Source organism: Arvicola amphibius, chromosome 6 (assembly GCF_903992535.2).
Source record: "Arvicola amphibius chromosome 6, mArvAmp1.2, whole genome shotgun sequence".
Lineage (NCBI taxonomy): Eukaryota > Metazoa > Chordata > Mammalia > Rodentia > Cricetidae > Arvicola > Arvicola amphibius.
In genome coordinates, this window is record NC_052052.2 from 47,715,097 (window position 1) to 47,734,743 (window position 19,647).

At 39.7% G+C, this 19,647-nt stretch overlaps 1 protein-coding gene across 2 annotated transcripts in view; it reads right to left on the reverse strand.

The window, feature by feature from the left end:
• Window positions 1-14,711: 14,711 nt before the first annotated feature.
• Window positions 14,712-19,647, reverse strand: part of Efcab7 (EF-hand calcium binding domain 7) — a 50,946-nt gene continuing 46,010 nt past the window's right edge. For both annotated transcript variants that reach the window (XM_038335257.1, XM_038335256.1), the window contains exon 14: window positions 14,712-15,380. In XM_038335257.1, coding sequence (XP_038191185.1) covers window positions 15,306-15,380 — 75 coding nt within the window. In that variant the 3' untranslated portion in view covers window positions 14,712-15,305. The remainder of the gene's footprint in view (window positions 15,381-19,647) is intronic.

The following is a 19,647-nucleotide window of genomic DNA, read 5'->3' on the forward strand; positions in this document are numbered from 1 at the left end:
GTGAAGGTCCCTGCAGACAGAAATGAGACGCTTCTTGGCAGTATGGACCCAAGAAGCAAGTGGGCTGATTATGTGCTTGCACAGAGAGTGGATATCAAACCTAGACATTCTTACTCCATGCTTTGGCATCCAAGCTAACAGAATTTAATCATAGCCCAAGGAAACACAGACTCAGTGATGGAAAATGGGTATAAAGGGAAACTCTGAAAATAAGCATGGTGGTACAGGCCTGTAACCAAAGCATTTAAGAGGCTGAGGCATGAGGATAATGTGTTTGTGGCCTTCACGAGTTATATACTCTGAGGCCAGCCTAGGCTACATAGAGACCCTACCCAAATATTTAAAACCTGGAAAAATTTCATTTTCTGAGAGATTTGTATCACTCAGAAATCTGCATCTCTGCTACTCAAACATAATGGAGTTTTTAAACACTAAAGTATAGAAAAAGTTATCTTTCTATATATAGTATGCTTTATGCTTAACAGTATACTACTTTCATCCATTTCCTGATTCATATTTTCATATTGATTTTCATCATAATTTCATATTGATATTTTTTATTCCAATAAAAATCCAAGATGTAAAGATGTAAGCAACAACAACAAAATTTTAATTCTGAATTACTTATAGTATGGCCCTAAATAAGTTTAAATAAGTTTAAAAATGAAATTGTATATAAATTATTTTACTTGGATATTTTCTTTTTGAAGAAAAGATCTGAGGACTTCTTTTTAAAATTTATATTTATACTATTAAAAGTTTTAAATATAATTACATCTTTCTCACCTTCCTTTCCTTGAAACCCTCCCATGTACTCAGCCCAAATCCTTCTCAAATTTATGAGATATAGATATGTGTGTGCATGTATACATATATATGCAATAATAACAAAGAAATATATGTGTATAATCTGCTGAGTCATTTAGTGCCACTTGTATGTATATTATTTCAGAGCTAACCACCTGTAATAATTGGAAAACCAACTGGGGGACTTGTAAGTATTACAGCTTGGATAGAAAGGTATTGTGGCAGTCAGGAGCCAAAGAATACCACAAAGTCATACAGCACAACAAACCTCACTCAGGAAATGTATTGGGAGGAGAAAAAACAGGAGGGTGGCTGTCTCTGCTGGGGCAAGAAACAGCGGAGAACTGAACAGAAGGCAAGGCTTATATAGAGTTTATTGAGAAAGGGTGGAACTTTTCAGCATAAAGCTTTTCAGGGTGGAGATTGGTGGAATTTCATGTCCAGAGACAGGGTTTTTACTCTGTAGGGTGGGGAGGGGGGTCCAGCAGATAGGGCAGTTAGAATGTTCTTTGAGTGGAAGTTGGCAGTTGGAGGTCCTAGAGGGAGGGGCCTGGCCACTCCCGTAGCTTGAGGGTCTTGCAGGGCACACCTCTGGAAACCCCTAATTCTCCCTCTCTTAGCGGTCACTTGCCTGCAACCCTTTGTCTACAGCGGGACCTGATAGAGATTCCCCTTCCATATTAGTGTGTCTATTGGTGTGGTCATTGTTCAGGTTTTGTGTAGAAAGCCATATTGTTGAGTATCACAGGAGTAGCTTCCCTGTCTGTGCTGGAGGACAGTCTCACAGAAGACTTTCTGCCTCCTCTTGCATGTCCCCTGAGCCTTATGTGCGGAAGCTGTATTGCAGGTGTGTCTATTGTCTGTGATGAGTTGTTCTCTACAGTTTTCACCAGTTGTGGGGATTTTGTTGTTGTTTTGTAACGGTTACCATCTGCTTCGAAGAGAAGTTTCTTTGATGAAGGCTGAGTGCTACATGTATGATGTGTTTATCTAATTATTCTTTATCAGTAAAAAACTCAGGAGTCAGCTATCAGGGTAAGAATTTGAACCATCAGAGAAGCGGCAGTGAAGCAACCTGTGACCTCCTATCTCTGTCATTCCTCCATCTGAAAGGGGCCAAGACCCTCTCAGCCCCAACCTACTACTTCTCGTCTCTCTATCTGTTCTCAGTCCTCCAATACCTCTATGGCTAATTTTGGTCAGCTAGTAACTAGCTCTGCACTCTGATTTGAAACAAACTTTATTGTCAGTCCCTGGAGCATCTTAATGCAGTAAAATTATCACACATTTCCCGTCTTTTATCTAAATAAAAAGAAAAGGTTTTAATTCTGACACAGAAAAACTATACAATAAAACAATTATCAGGTAAGAATTATATTTATAACGTACAGTTTATTTGAATTCGGCAAGTTCAGTGAATTTCTATCCTATCTTGGTGGGTCCAAAGTTTTGTACCCAATTTCTATCCTAATTTGTATTACCTACCCAAACTGTTTAGACTTCTTTTTCTTAAATAATGTGGCAGTGGCCCAGAGGAGGAGTTCCAGATCCATGGAGAGAGGGAACCAGTTGCCTGAAAAGTAGACATGGTAACAGGCAAAAGAAGCATATGTGGCAGGAAGTGAGGGCTCTGGTGGTGTTTGGAGCCCGGGCGCATGTGGAGTTCGGAGCAGGGAATGGGAAGCAGCTGGAGGTTGTTGTAGAGAGACAGCAAGAGGAAAATCCCAGACTCGCTCAGAGGGAAAAGTCAGCCAGTGTTGGTACTTCTAGGGACTGCAAAGCTAGGGGCAAGTGGCTGTCTAGTGATTTCATGCCCCTAGGTGGACACCAGATGATGCATTTAATTATTCTTTATCAATAAAAACTCAGAAATCAGCTATCAGGATTAAGAACCTGAATGATCAGAGAAGCAGCAGAGAAGTGACCAATGACCTCCTATCTCTGTTGGTCCTCCATCCAAAAGGGGTGGAAACACCCACTCTCAGTCCCACCCTACTATGCTGTTTTTCTATCTGACCTCAGTTCTCCAAAACCTCTTTGACTACTAATTTTGATCAGCTAGTAACTAGCACCATCCTCTGATTCAAAACAAACTTTATTGTTAGTCTCAGGAGTATCAGAAAGCAACCAAAATATCACACAACACATTTATCTGTGGGTGTAAGGATAAACATTTAGAATGCAGTTAGCATTATGCAGGTTTAATAAAGTGACAGTCCATGACCTCACTAGCCCTAGGAAGTCGGTTAGGTTTCCAGTACCAGGTATTATTCCTCTACAGTTGAACAGGCCTTACATCTAAGACAGCTGCTGGATATCACCAAGATGAGTGTTACTATTGAAACCTTGGGAATATCTTGCCATAAGTGGTCATTGCTGTGGTTCATAGGCGTCACAGCTGGCTAGGATTATTGGTTGCTTTCCTCTCTTGGTAGCAAGTACAGCACTGCCTGGTACTTCCGGTACCATGAACACTAGTCCTCAGGAGGAGACTTTTAGGTCAGAACAAGCACCAACTCTTAGGAGTCCTCTGTCCAAAGTGTATACATGCTGTATTCAGCAATAGGGGTTTATGCAACATGTACAGACACCCACCCACACACACACACACACACACACACACACACACACACACAGAGTGCTAGAAGGAAATAAGCCAAGATATGTAGCAGTAACTATACTCAGGCATATTATGTCATTTTGTTATCTTAACAAATTATATGGATTTCAAGATTTTCTATGACAATATATATTATCACAAAACACGATTTTTTGGAAAAAAATATCTCTTAGTCTTCATGCTATTTGTGTGTTTTTTTAATTAATCATTTAGGCCAGTGGTTCTCACTTGGGGCATGACCCCATCAGGGTTGCACATAAGATACCCTGCATATTAAATAGGTATGGAGAGAGTAGGCAATCTTGACTAAGATCAATAACACAAGTGACAGGTCATGCTGGAGAAGATGTGGAGCAAGGGGAACACTCCTCCACTGCTGGTAAGAGTACAAACTTGTACAGACACTTGGAAACCAATAATGTGGTTTCTCAGAAAACTGGGAATAAATCTTCCACAAGACCCAGGTACACCATAGCTCTTGAGCATATACCCAACGGATGCACAGTCATACCACAAGGACACTTACTTAACTATGTTCATATCAGCTTTATTTATAATGACTAGAACCTGGAAACCTAAATGCCCCTCAACCAAGGAGTAGATAAAGAAAATGTGGTACATTAGCACAATGGAGAATTACTCAGTTGTTAAAATCAGGGACACCAGGAAATTTGTAGGCAAATGGATGGAACTAGAAAAAAATCACCCTAAGTGAGATAACCCAGACTCAGAATGACAAATATGGTATGTACTCAATCAAAAGTGGATATTAGTTGTTAAATAAAGATAGCTATGCTGCGGTCCACAGACCCAGAGAGACTAGGTAACAAGAAGGTTCAAGTGGAGGGGGAGCACCTGGATCTCCCTGGGAAGGAGAAAGAGAAGAGATTTCGGGAGTGGACTGCGGGTGGGTGGGGTAGTAACATGAGCGACTATGTTGGGGGGGGGGGCGTGGAGGGGAAGACTATACTAAAAGAGACTACTGAAAAGGGGGTGACTTTCAGGGTCAGGTTAAAACCTGGCACAAGGGAGTCTCCCAGGAATCTACAAGAATGACCTACAAGAAAGTCTACAGCTAAGACTCCTAGCAATAGAGAATATGTAGCATGAACTGGCCTTCTCCTGTGACCAGGCAAGATTTCAAGCAGAGGGAGTGGGAAACCAACTTTTGACTTACAGTCTGTCCTACCCATGGAATGTGCTAGGGTTAAGGGTGGCCTAGAGATTGAGGGAGTGGCCAACCAATGACTGGTCTAGCCTAAAACCCATGCCAGGAGAATAAGCCCATTCAGATACTGCCTGGAGCACCAGGAACCACAGGCTGGATGACCCGGAGACCCAGGATAAAAGGAACATGACTGGTGAGGGAAAAAGTCAATGTAATGATGCCTCACGTTATTCTGCTATACTCATAGATTGGTATCTAGCCCAAATGTCATCAGAGAGACTTCATCCGCAGTTGTTCGAGGCAGATACAGACCCACAGCCAAACATTAGGCGGAGGTTGGGTAATCCTGCAGAAGAGAGGGAGAAAGGATTGGAGGAGCCAGAGAGGCCAAGGAGACCACAAGAAAACCCACAGAATCAACTAATCTGGGCTCACAGAGACTGAACTGACAACCAGGAACCTGCATGGGACTGACCTAGGTGCTCTGCATATATGTGGCAGTTGTGTAGCTTGGTCCTCTGTGGGACTCCTAACAGTGGAAACAGGGGGCTGTCTCTAAAGTTTTTTGTACAGGTTTTTGGGATCCTACTCCTCATACTGGGTCACCTTGCCCAGCATTAATGCCTGGGGAGGTGCTTAGTCTTACTGCAACCTGATATGCCATGTTTTGTTATTTATGGAAGACCTGCCCTTTCCTAAACAGAAACAGAGGTGGATTTGGGGTTGGGAACAGAGGGGAGGTATGGGGAGAGAGGGGGGAAGAAAGGGAGGGAGGGAGGGAGGGAGGGAGGGAGGGAGGGAGGGAGGGAGGAAGGGAAGGGAAGGAAGGAAGGAAGGAAGATATTTCCAGAGAGTCAAAAGTCATGATGCTATATAGTGAGTGAGCAAGTGAAAACGAAAAGGTATCTCCCAGCAATTTGGGATTAGGAATGTTAAACACATAGAACTGTAGGTTCCATATAGTATGAACCTAAATTAACTTTTGGACGTATAAAGTTTGAACTGTCAGTCATGCACCCAAGAGATATACAGTAAGGTGTTAGAGAAACAGGCCAGAACTCAGGGAAGAGGCTTTGCCAAGTGCTATAAATTCACAGTGCATCTGCATACAGCACAGAAATCATATTTGAGGACATGGGAACGGATGGGGATCTCCGGCAGGAGAGGATGCATTGTAAAGTGTGGGGGTTTGCAAAGTCCAACACCAATCTCAAACAAGCTCAGAGACACTGCGTATGTAAAGGTCTCAAAAACTTAGCTTTTCTACTTTTGAGAGACAATTTATCTATCTATTTATCTAGTTATTTATTTATTGTGTGTGATGCTTGTGTGTGGGATGGGTAGGTGTGTGGTGCGGACATGCATTGTGTGTGGGGTAGGTGTGTGGTACAGGCGTGTGTGTGTGTGTGTGTGTATGTATAGGTGTGTAGTGCAGGTGTGTGTGGTGAGGGCATGTATGTATGTGGGGTGGGTAGGTTTGTGGTGCGGGCGTGGGGGGAGCATGTATATGTGTGGGGGGTGTAGGTGTGTGGTACAGGCGTGTATGTGGGGGGGGTGTAGGTGTGTGGTGCGGGCATGTATGTGTGTGGGGTGGGTAGGTGTGTGGTGTAGGCGTGTATGTGTGTGGGGTGGGTAGGTGTGTGGTGTGGGTGCATGTGTGGAGCTCAGAGGACAAGTTGGAATGAGAGTCCTTACCTTTTTGGCTAAGACAGGATCACTCCTTGGCCTACAGATTACCAGGTAAGCTAGACTACCTGGCCAGTGAGCTTCTGGGATCTAGAGCTCCCCCTGTGTTTTCTCCCAGTCTCACTGTTACTGGGACTGTAAGCACATGCCACCTTGCTGGGTGTCTACATGGGCTCTGGGATCGGAACTCATGTCTTAACACTTGGCCACCTCCCCAAGCCCTGAAAAACGGTTTATTTAGAACTAACATCAAGAAGAATCAAATATGTTTCTTTTCTTTTTTTTTTCTCGTTTTTTTATTCAAGATTTCCGTCTCCTCCCCCTTCCCTCCCCCCTCTTCCACCCATACCCCCACTCCACCCCTCTCCAAAGACAAAGAGCCATCAGGGTTCCCTTCACTATGTTAAGTCCAAGGTCCTCCCAGCTCCCCCTAAGTCCAGGAAGGTGAGCAACCAAACTGACAAGGCTCACAGTGAGCCCGTCCATGCTGTAGAGTTCATGTTCATTGCCATTGTCCTTGGTTTCTCAGTCCTCCTCCACCGTCAGCCACATTCAGAGAGTCCGGTTTGGTCCCCTGTTCCATCAGTCCCATTCCGACTGGACTTGGTGGTTCAAATATGTTTCTTAATAAACTATTTAGAATAAAACATAAACTTTCAATGTTGGGTTATATTCAAAGGCAAGGAAGCTGTAATTCTTTTTTTAAAAGATTTATTTTTATTGTGTTCTGTGAGTGTATGGATGTGCACCATGTCTGAGGCCAGAAGAGGGCACCAGATCCCTAGAACTATACTTGGTTGGTTTTAAGCTGCCTGCTATATGAGTGCTGGGCACAGAAGTCGAGTCCTCTGCAAGAGAAGTATGTGCGTTTATCTGCTGAACCACCTCCCCGATTTTGAGATCTATTTCTTGAGAAAACTACTAATATATCATTTAGAGGATGCACATAGCTGAATTCCAAGATTTAGTTAGGTTCAGCCAGTGAAGACATTAGCAATCTGAATTTCTCTGCCTACACATACAAATGTATACACATGGAAAGCAGGATGAATGTTGGATACATAGAAATATGATGCTTGGTCCAAGCTCATTTCCTTATACAGTATTCATTAAAGAAAGTTTTAAATCTTCTCAAATAATTTTCATTCCTTTCAAATGATTTAAAGAAATTTATTTTCAGCCAGGTCTGATGGCAGTCACCTTTAACCCCAGCACTCAGACAGCAGAGGCAGGTAGATCTCTGTGAGTTCAAGGCCAGCCTGGTCTACAGAGTTAGTTCCAGGACAGCCAGGGCTGTGACACAGAGAAACCAAACCAAACCAACAACAAAAAAATTATTTGCTATAATCATCAGCCTTTGGAACTGAAACAAGTAGTAACTAGTATGTATATGAAATTTATAATAAAAAGATGTATACAGAATTATAATGAAGTGAGTTTATTAGCCCTTCAACTTTTATTCAATACACGGTTCATATACTGAAACTAATTATAAAGAAAAGAAATACTAAAAATGTAATTTATTAACATGTCAACAAAGCCTAAAAGGCACTTATATGAACAAAAGCTACACATTATTGTCAAGAGCAAAACACAGCTCCATTTTGTGGACATTCTTATTATCTGATGTCACCAAGTGATGGCATGGTAGCCCACATTGGGGACAAGAATGATGATCCCACAATCCTTTTTCTACTCAATGGTTTTACCAGGCCGACAAGACATTCTCTCAATTTAAAACAAAACAAAACAAAAAAAAAAAACATCAAAAAATAGTAACAGGGGTCAGTTATCATTTCCTATAAGAATTTTCAAGAATTTCTGGCAGATAAAATTGAATATTTTTACATAAGTCCAAGTTAATGCTGAATTGTTGCAAATGTCAGTCAGTTTACTCCACTTGTTAAGCCTAACATTGGTTGTTGCTGAATTCAGGCTTAGTTAACTCATTCCTGTCTAATCTGAATTCTTCTAAAACGATGACTTTATATGGACCTACAGACAGTCAATGCAGATGTTTATACATATTCTGTAATATAAGTTACAAGTTGGACCTATAAGTTAGTAAGGTATTTGAAATTTTAATCTGAGTAAGATTGGTGACATTTAGAGGCCATGACTCTAAATGAAAGCTTTTCCCTGCGCCAAAACGGTTAAATTTCTAAACTCGTGTTTCAATATCAAGTGATTATTTATAAGGCTGTATGTGAAAAGAACTGATAGATGATAAATTGGATTTGTTCCTTTGAATTCATTTTTGGAACTTTCTATAAAGAATATCAGTCTGAATTAATTTATATAAATATTTGATGTACAAATATTAATATTTTAAATGGCAAAAGATAAGATTTTTAGAAATACAGATTATAAAGGACATTTTTCAAGACGTAATGAATGTGTTCGGCATCCCGTCTCATCAGTGTTCCCGATTCCTTGTTACATCATGGGGTAGGGCAAGCCAAGTCCTAATCCCCAGAACCTTATAAGGCTAAATGACCACAGACAGAATTAGGTTAAGGACTTAGGGATGGGGCGATTACCCCGGATGACCTAGGCAGACTGGATGCAATCCCAAGTGTAATATGGCTACCATATTAGCTACACTGGCCTTGCTGCGACACATGGCCGACAAAACAGATTTAGGGAGGAAAGTGTTTTTTGTTTCTGGCTTCAGAAGCTTTAGTCCATTGTGGTGAGGAAGGCATGGTGAACCCATCGTGGTGACGGAGGCTTGGCTGAATTCATGGTAGCCGGGAGTGTGTGATTGGAGCTCACATCAGGACAGCAGGCAGGAAGTAGGCAGAGCTAGTAGTGGGTAGAACCTTCAAAGGCCCACTCTTAGTAAAGTACTAGCTGGGCCCCAGCGTCATCAATCAGGGACCTCATTGTTCCAGAACATGAGTTTGGAGGGAATAGTTTAGATTTGAACCACAACAATTCTATAAGAGAACATGACTATGAAGACAGAAAAGAGTGACCTTGTCACTGGTGGAGAAAAAGGAGTGATGTTGTCAGGAACTCTTGAAACACAGCCTGCTACTACATAGAAAGAACAAAGAGGTGAGTGACCACCCACTGGGTGGGACATCCCACTCTCTAGGCCCTTCATACCAGGGCAAAACCCTGGGCTCCCCCTCTCCGACTTGCTCTAGCCAGCAGGCAAGTTTCCTGCGGTTAGGCTTCTTCAACCCCCCATCCAATCCACTGGACCCTGCAAGTTACAAGTTGCTCTCTGCCCCCAAACCCTCCTATCACCCCCCAACCTCAGTGGAACTCTGAAACACAGCCTACTACTACACAGAGAGGACCAAGAGGTGAGTGACCACTTACCCAGTGGGACACCCCACTCTCTAAGATCAGACCAGCAATTTATGAACGAGAAATTAAAAAGAGAATAGCCAATGGGATGTTAGTTCTTTGAAAATATTAATATTGCTGACAAACTTTCACCAAATTAACCCAAAGAAAGAGAGGAAAACAAAAGTTTATAAAATTAGAGATAAAAGAGAGAGACATTACAACAGATACCAGTGAAATCAAGAAGACTGTAGGGAAATACTTTAAAAATATATAGTCTAACAAATTAGAAAACCTAAAAGAAATAGATGAATTTCATTCTTTTTTAAAAAAATATGTATATGTGTATGATGTGTATGAGCCTGCATATACGTATGAGCGCTGTGTGTGTGCTGGTGCCTGAGGGGGCCAGGAGAGGGTGTTGGATCTTCTGGAGTTACAGAAGGTTCTCAGCTGCCATGTGCCATCAACTGATGAGACCATGGGTGAATTTCTTAACACATATCACCTACCAAAGTTAAACAAAAAGAAACTAATTTTTAAAAACAAGTTAATCACAGCAACGAGATTGAAATAGAAATAAGAACTCTCCCAATTATAAAGCCTAGGACCTAATGGACTCCCCCACAGGATTTTGCCATACTAAAGAACTAAAATAGATGCTTCTCAAACTACTTCATCAAATAGAAAAGGGAAAAACTCTTTCAAATTCTTTTAGGAGTTTAGTGATACACTGGTCTATACTGGATAAGACACACAAAAAGAAAATAATAATAATCTACCTGTGAGCAGAGATGCAGAAAATCTCAAAAAATAAATACTGGGAAACTAAAGTCAAGAACAGTTTGAAAAGCTATTATCCACCACATTCAAGTCAGCTTCATCCCCAAATGGTTCAACATATGTAAAGACATGAATGATCTCAAGGACAGAAAGCGCATAGTAATCCCACTAGATGTAGAAAAGGCCTTTGACAAAACCTAACATCCCTTCACACTGTACTCTTGGAGAGACAAGAGATGGAGCGAATATGCTTCAGTGTAACAATGTCATTACACACAAGGCCAAAGCAAGGATTGTGCTCAACAGAGAAAAACAGCATTTCCACTAAACAAGGCAAAGACATTCACTCTCTCCATATTTATCCAATATAGTGCTTGACATATTAGCTAGAGAAACAAAACAAAAGGACATAAAAGGAGAACATTAACCACGTAACCTAGCAATCTCATCTCTAGGTATCTAGGAGAAAATGAAAACCTGTATTTACAAAAAAAAAAAACTTCACAGGAATGCTTATAACACATCTATTAAAGATTGTTTAAAAAACTGGAAAAGACCAGCTATAAATGAGTGAATAAACTGTGGTATAACTATATAATAAAATATCATTAAACAATCAATTTCATCTCTATCAGTTTCATTTTCATGAAACTTTAGTCCTTTAGTCAACTAAGAAGAATGAAAGTTATGGTATAACAATTTTTAAAAATCTGAAATAAGGGCACCAAGATATAAAGGTACTTGCTGCCAAGTCCGATGACCCAAGTCCAATTACTAAGGACAGGAGGGAAATGACTCTCAACATATGGGTTCTCCCTTTTTCCCAACTAAATAAAATGTAATGTTTAAAAATCTGAAATAAAAACCCTACAGGAAAAGAAAGATATTAAAATAGAAGCTCAAGATACAGAATACATTCTCCTAGGCTGAGAAAAGGACTGGGGTTTCATGAAAAATGATGTATTTAAAAATGTATGTTAGAGCTACTGCCTGTAATACTTGTTCTCGATCTATCTTCTCTGATAGGCTATGAGAGAGGGCAGAAATAATGTCTGACTTGTTCACCTCTGCATAAGCAGTATCTAAAGCAGTGTGCTCTGAACATATTAGATACCCAATAAGTACAAGATTAATTGGCCTATTGCACATTATATCAATAGTCAGAGATACAATAACAGAACTCTAGGGCAAATGAAAAATGAGAAAGAAGAACCTTAGACTTCCATTACCCACACTTTATAAAGCTTCTCTATCCCTTCAAGGTCAGCTGAAGTTAAAGCTTGCCCTTCTGACTTTTCTTGTGTGTTGCATGAACTTTTCTTGGGGAGACTTAAACAAGGCCCTGCTTGTAGTGATGGAGCAGCGGGCAGGCCTGCTTTTCATCCTGCCTGGATCCCACATGGCTAGCTTAACACCTGAAATAACAACACACCAATTGTATTCTTTTAAACACTGCTTGGCCCATTAGCTTCAGCCTCTTACTGGCTAACTCTCATATTTTGATTAACCCATATTTAGTAATCTGTGTAGCACCACGAGGGGTGGCTTACCGGGAAGATTCTAGCCTACATCCATCTTGGGTCGGAGCTTCATTGCCTCTGACTCACTTCCCTTCTTCCCAGCATTCTGTTCTATCTACTCCACCCACCTATGTTCTAACCTATCAGGCCAAGCAGTTTATTAATTAACCAATGAAATCATCAGATAGATAGAAGACACACCTACATCACCTACTTACCTCAGATAGGGCACCTATGACAGACCAATATGTAAGTAAAAGGAAGCTCAATGCGTTTTGGAGCTTACTTGCAGAGCCTGGGTAAGGGACTACTTACGGGACCATAGGTGAGCCCCTCAAACAGCCTCACTACCAAAAGTCTGGTCTCAGCATGAAAGATAACTTCACCATAGCCACCCTCTATATATTTCACCAGGTGCAGGAGCGAATGTCAGGATCTCCGAGGCGAGTCCTGCCCTAGCTAGGGTTTCTATTACTGTGCTAAAAGACCATGATCAAAAGCTCTTGTTAAGAATGGGTTTGCTTCATCTTACATTCCCAGGCAACAGCCCATCACTGAGAGCAAGGGAAGACAACAAGTCAAGGCAGGAACCTGGAAACAGGAACTAGAACAGGGATCATGGAGGAATGCTGCTTACTGCTGTGGGACTTTTATCCTGTTACTTGTATTATTTTTAATAAGATGCTGATTGGCCAGTAGCCAGGCAAGAAGTATAAGTGGGGTGACCAGGCAGGAAGTAGAGGTGGGGCAAAAAGAACAGGAGAATTCTGGGAACAGGACGCATTCTGCAGTTGTGACCCATACACAGAGGAAACAAGATGTGACTGCCTCGCTGAATAAGGTACCAAGCCACGTGGCTAACACAAACAAGAATTATGGGCTAATGTAAGTTATAAGAGTTAATAAGAAGCCTGAGATACTAGGCCAATCAGTTTATAACTAATGAAGACCTCTGTGATTTCTTTGGGACTTAACACTGAGGGAACTGGGCAGGACAGAAACCTCAGTCAACAGCTTACTTGATGACTTTCCATCCCTGGCTTGCTCAGCCTTCTTTCTTATCCATTCAGGACCATCATTCCCAAGTGATCTGGATCCTCTCACATCAATGATTAAGAGAATGTCCTACAGACTTGCCTACATCCCAACCATTTAATCTAAATGAAGAAAACCTGAAAGTTAAAATTTAGTCTGGTTAAGAAATTCTTCTATATTTACCTTTGATAAACCTAATGTCATTTCCTGGAAATGAGATGGAAATGGAAAATTTAGTATCAATAGAATTCATGTCCAGACAAAAGGTACATTGCTTATGTCTATTTCCATCATCCATTCTGAAGCCAACTCCCCATTTCTAACTCCCACTAAGGGTCTTCAGAAGATCACTCTCCCTTCCCTGTCTTCTGGTTCTGGAGACCAAAGCCTGGCCATGCACAGAGCAAGCACTGACTAAGCTGCAGCCCGTCTCAGAGTACCCGTTTTTTAAGTACACAGTGACTTTAGCTACAAATAAAGGAAGCTTGTTAGAATTAAGGCTACCTGGTCTTGATTTCTTTAGATGGAATAGTGATAGTTAACAAACAGATGCATCAAAGCAGCCCAAAGTTGTTCCAGTAGACTGAACTACTGCTACTTCCTGGTCCTCAGATCTCCTATTTCCTTTAAATGAGCTCCATCATTTATTCTCCTCAAGTCATGATGCAGTTCCTTCTTTCCCTTAGAAGTAAGCAGGTTGGATAGCAATGGTAGAAATTTTACGCTATATAAAGCTTGCGGGAGCCACATATACACACCCTAATAATTATAAAGACCTGAAAGCTGGTACATTTTAAGAAGAGAAGACTTGGTATTCATTTCATAAAGCATGAATAGTTTTTATACATTTTCCATTGAGAAAAAGCATAGATGCATGGGTTTGCAGACAGCCATAAAGTCCAGCATATTTTACCAAGCAGCCTTGTTAGTCACAAAGTGCGTAACAGTGCTGAAAATCCCCCCAATACTCATCCGCCGCCTAGTGGCCAAAATCAGAAATACAGTTCTATTTTCCTGGTTTATGCCCAAGATATGATTACGTTTCTGCTGCATATTTAACCTACACAAAAATAGAACTAAGAGGCCACTAGCTTAAAAAAAAACCTGTCTACATCAATAGCCAATAAAAAATCAGTGCAGTGATTAAATACAGTAATTTAAGAAGTTCTTACGGTAGTATCTGAAACCTAACACATTGTTTAAAATATCAGAACTGGAGAATGCTCAAGTGAGAAGGGAAAAGGAAGCTTAACTTAACAATAATTTGCCTTCCACTGAGATGAGGCTGCTAGGATAGGGAGGCCCTGCCCCAGATGCCAAGGCTTCAGGAGAGAGGAGCGAGGGTCTGTGGAGCCAGGTCACGCCCCGCTGCATAGTGCTGCTCCAAGGCTCTGTACATTTTTTTTCTTGAGTCTCCATGTTACCATCATCTGATTATAAAACCCATAAACTACTTTGGGAAAATATAAAAACTTTGTTATATGTCTTTAGCACCACATAAAATTTTCTGTAACTCAGTATTAGGTGAAATGAGATATATGGCCACAGTTGTTGAACTTATAAAACATTTGACAATAAACAAAATAATTTTATATTTCACTACCTTTAATGAGACATCTGTCTGAAGAGTTCAAACAGCGAGATAATGACAACCTATTTTACAGCTCTAAATCAACAGTCCAAACTCCAAATCACATTTAAACTATGTGCATGCATAGTGTAGGCAAAAATAGCTTCTGCCAGATGGTATTCATAATCCAAAAGCTGACATTGGCCAAGTTCTCTGCTACTGGTACTGACAAATAGTATTTAATTGCTCGATGTCATTTTTTAGGCCACACACTATCTCCTTAACTGCTACACAGGGTTAACACCAACTGTTTCCAAGGGCCGTCTGTGCAAAGAAAGTGACTGATACACTGGTGAGAAATTTGTTGTTGGCACAAAATATTGTACAATTGCCAAGAGGTTTTGGCTTCTTAATGCAGAAATAGTTTTCTTCCACACCACTTTAGCTCTTAAATAGTTAGACCCTTAAATGGCTATTTTTTGTATTTACATTGTCTTTTTTTTATGTGTAAAACAAACCAGAAGTGTATAGTCTGGAAGTTACTGAATATTACTTTTAAAAATCCTATCTATAATTTTATTTTCCTTTATTAAAAAACAAAAAGTATTTATATTTCCTACTAAATTAACAAGACAGCCACACATTTTTAAAACACTATTTGAATTTTAATAATAAAACATATAACATTGACATAAAATATAAATGCATAAAAATGAAACAGATTATTAAGTATACCAGTGTCGTGGAACAGCATTTAGTTAATAAATAACAGATTTGATCTAAAATACTTCTTAGTTTGATAGTTCCAAGTGGAATTATTTAAGATATAAGGGAATACACACAATAATATATCCATTCTTGTCGTTCATTCAAGGGCATTACATGTTGACAAACCTGCATATAAAAATAGAAAGTTTTTATTTTTATTTGATAAATTATTGTTATTTGCCAATTTTAAATAGGTCATTTCTAGGCTTAATATGATTTTTAAAAAGTAGCTATAAAGCTAGGTATGGTGGAGCATGCCTTTAATCCAAGCATTCAAGAGACAAAGAGAGACAGGCAGATCTCTTGAGAGTTCAAGGGCAATCTGGTCTATACAGCAAATTCAAGGCCAGCAAGGGCTCCACAGTGAGATTCTCTCAAAAAAGAAGAAAGAAATCACTGTGAAACCAGAGGCAGTGGTATGTACCATGTGTCATGAACAGGCATGAATACAATGTACTTGGGAGACTTAAGCAGGAAGATCATTTAAGCATACAAGATCTGGACTAGCCTTGGCAACATGAAGTATATAATTAATAAAAGGGTGATTACTACAGTTTTTAAAAGAGATGATAGTACACCACCTACTGGTACAACCTCAGAAAGCTAAGGCTTGAGGATTTCAAGTTTGAGGCTAGCCTGGGTTACACAATGAGACCCAGTCTCTAAATATCAAAAGGGAAAAAATATGTGTGCATATAAAATTGTTATTTTTCCCTAGCATGGACTGGCAGTTTATGATCTGAGAACTAACAGGAGAATCCAGACTCAATCCTACTTTATTAGAGTAGTTTTACTGTGTAAAAAAAGGCAGTGGGAGGTAAGGAGACTTTCTCCACCAAGCCTAAAACATTGTTTGTAATTGTGGGTTCATTCACAGTTGTATGTGCATATGTACCATGTTCATGTGGGTACACATGTGTGCATGTACACATGTAGAGAGCAGAGGTCAAGCTCAATTGTCATTCCTCCAATTCTATCTTAGGTTCTGAGACAAGATCTCTTATAGGAACCTGGCCCCTGTTAATCAAGCTAGCCAGTGTTTCTCATCCTTCCTAATGCTGTGATCCTTTCACACAGTCCCTTATGTTGTGGTGACCCTCAACCATAAAATTTTAACTTCATAACTGTAATTTTCCAGTTATGAACTATAATGTAAATATCTGAAATACAGGATATTTGATATGTGCCCCTGTAAAAGGGTTGTTTGGCACCCCAAAGGGGTCATGACCCACAGGTTGAGAATCAAGAGTGTGTGGTATTGGGGAAAATTATTTTAAGGCATGTTACTTTGTTTATGCTGCATTTGTTTAACTCTGTGAAGCTGTGATTCTTTGCCTGTCTAAAACACCTGCTGGTCTAATAAAGTGCTGAATGGCCAATAATGAAGCAGGAACAAGGACTGGTGGGGCTGCAGAATATAAATAGAAGGAGAGATGAGGAAATGAGGAGCAATGAGAGAACAAGAAGGGGAGGACATAAGGGCCAGCTATCCAGCTACCCAGCCAGCCATGGAATAAGAAGGAAAGTAAGTTATACAGAAAAAAAGAAAGATAAAAACCCAGAGGGAAAAGGTAGTTGGGATAATTTAAGTTAAGAAAAGCTGGCAAGAAACAAGCCAAGTTAAGGTCTGGCATTCAGAACTAAGAATAAGCCTTTGTGTGTGATTTATTTGGGAGCCAAAAGAGAAAAACATCACAGTACATTTTGGTGCCCAACATGGGGCTCAGATATCCATCTAGAGTCTGAGAAAGCTGAAAACAAAAAGGACATGACTCCTTTAAGAGGCACTGATGTTCAACTGGTAGCACTAAATAGAAATTAGAAACTGTGGCAAGCAAAGTAAAAACCGCTGTGACAACACAGGTACCAAATGCTGGTTAGCAAGGTTTAATGCAGTTCTCAGTCACAAAGCTCTGACCAGAGGGCAAGCTTTGGGCTTGGCTTTCATGACCAAACCCGAGAGTGGGTAGAACCAGCTAGCTGCAAGAGCACATGGGGGAGTCAGGTGTAGCTTAACAATCTGAAGTTTGCTTGTGCAGGCAAAAAAGCTAAAAGATATGCAATAAAAGAGATCCAAATGGAAAAGCTTCTAAACAGATTCGGTGTTTTACAATGTGTATAGCTTAACAAAGAAAGAAAATGGGTATAGGCAGTTATTGAAAGAAACAAAGAGTTTTTAAAAAATAAAGTCTTTAAAGAGACAGTATAAGTAACATAAAAGAAAAAAGCCACATATAAAGATGGGAAATACAAGGCAGGATGGTGGTGGCACATGCCTTTAATCCCAGCACTCAGGAGGCAGAGGCTCGCAGATCTCTTGTGAGTTTGAGGCCAGCCTCATCTACAAGACCTAGTTCCAGTATAGCTAGGAATATAACAGAGAAACTCTGTGTCAAAACAAAACAAAACAAAAAAGATGGGAAATGCACAGGGAGTCTGGATCCTATGTTATTGTGTTGGTTTTGAATTTTTTGATTTCTGAAAAGCAAAGGACAGCAGCGAAGAGACCTGGAAATGAAAGAGGGCCTGTGGAAATGAACCAGTCTAGATATTTTAAGAATGACTTAACTTTTAAGGTCAAAAATGTATTTGTCAAATGGAAATCAAGAATGCCTTGGAGAAGAGGTTTTGCTTTTGTTTCCATGGGAAACAAGAGGTTGTGAATTCTTTCCAGGTTGATCTGGATCTGGTTTGATCAGGAGAGACCTCCTGAAATTTGACAGGTGATATCTATCAACAAAGGTTATAACTGGTCTTCTCAGGACTTGGCTATTGTCTCAAATTTTCTCTCTGGGACCCTAAAAATACTTTGCTCACATTCAGCAGAAAGCAGTCTAAAGAACAACAAAAAAAGTCCACATTCCCAAAAGAAAAAGGGTGTGGGTAGTCTTTGGTTATTCTGTGATTCATGGATGTTTGTTATATTTAGGGGAATATAGGATAAAAGGACTATTAACCTCAGATATTTTGTGTTGACATGGATTTTGGTATATGGATACAAATTCAGTTAATTGTTACATTGTATATATGGTTTTACTCTTGTTTAAAGAACTTTTGTATATTGATACAAATTTACACACTGTATATGTTTCTACTCTTGTCTAAAGGGTTTTGTAGATACAAATTTAAGGTTGCTATTGTTACCACATATTGCACATGTGTTTCTCCTCTTGTTTAAGGTAGTGTACCTATGCAGTTTATTTTAAAAATGTAAGGTAAAGTTCTAGTTTTTGAAAGCTATTATTATAAACTATATAGGACAACCAAGAAACATTAGGTGAGTAGTTAACCATATAACAATCAAATTTGTACATATGTTAGGTATGTTTTCTAGGTTAAATAGATATATTTTAGATAGATGGTCTTCGAATACTTCAAAGACCTATAGAATATGGCAATTAAATGTTTTGTTAATTTAAAAGATTTTCATGACAATGAGACAAATCTGCTCTTGGCAGCACCAATTTATTTCAGAGATAATGGACACTTTATTTGTTTTCATTTTGGCAAGGTTAGTCACTGGGCAAAGAAACTGCTCCTGCCTTTGACTGCTGATAATGTGCTGTGCAGACTGAACATGCAGGCCACTCAGGAAAAAGACATAACAGCCCTTCAAAATTCTTGCTTCACAGCAGAGTGTGCCAGATATTCTGCAGGACACAGAGAAAAGTGACTAATGAATTTTGCCAAAACAAGGCAGGACAGTCCTTCAAAATTCCTGCTTCACAGAAGAGTCTACCAGACATTCTGCAGGACACAGAGGAAAGTGTCTGACAAACTGCTAACAAAGGCGGGACAGAGGGCAAATTTCCTGCTTCATTGAAAAGTCTGCCAGATACTCTAGATCTGTAGGCTGAACATGGATGCCCCAACAATGCAGAAGAACTTTGGATGACTGTCCAGGCAGTTAGATGTCTCTGTCATTTCTAGAGTTTTGAAAGTTGTTTGCAATGCACATTTTGCTTCCTCAAATAATATTATATCCTTCTTGGGTCTCTGATGAGATTGAAGACTAGATAGTTAAAATTGCAGTTTTCCTTAAATATGATAAAAAGTAATTTATTTATAAAATTTTAGATTTACTTAGATAGGATAGATTATGGACTATTTTCTTTAAATTTATCAGATACAAATGAATTGGAATTCAGTACATTGTGAATGTAATCTTTACTTGATAACTATTCTTATTGTAAACAGTCTTACTATGTCAAAGTTACAATTTTTCATTTGTGTTTAGAAAGGAAAAAAAATGGGAAATGTTGGGAGAAATTATTCTAAGGTGTACTACTTTTGTTTATGCTGCATTTGTTTAATTTTGTGAAGTTGTGTTTCTTTGCCTAAGACACCTGATGGTCTAATAAAGAGCTGAATGACCAATAGCGAGGCAGGAGTA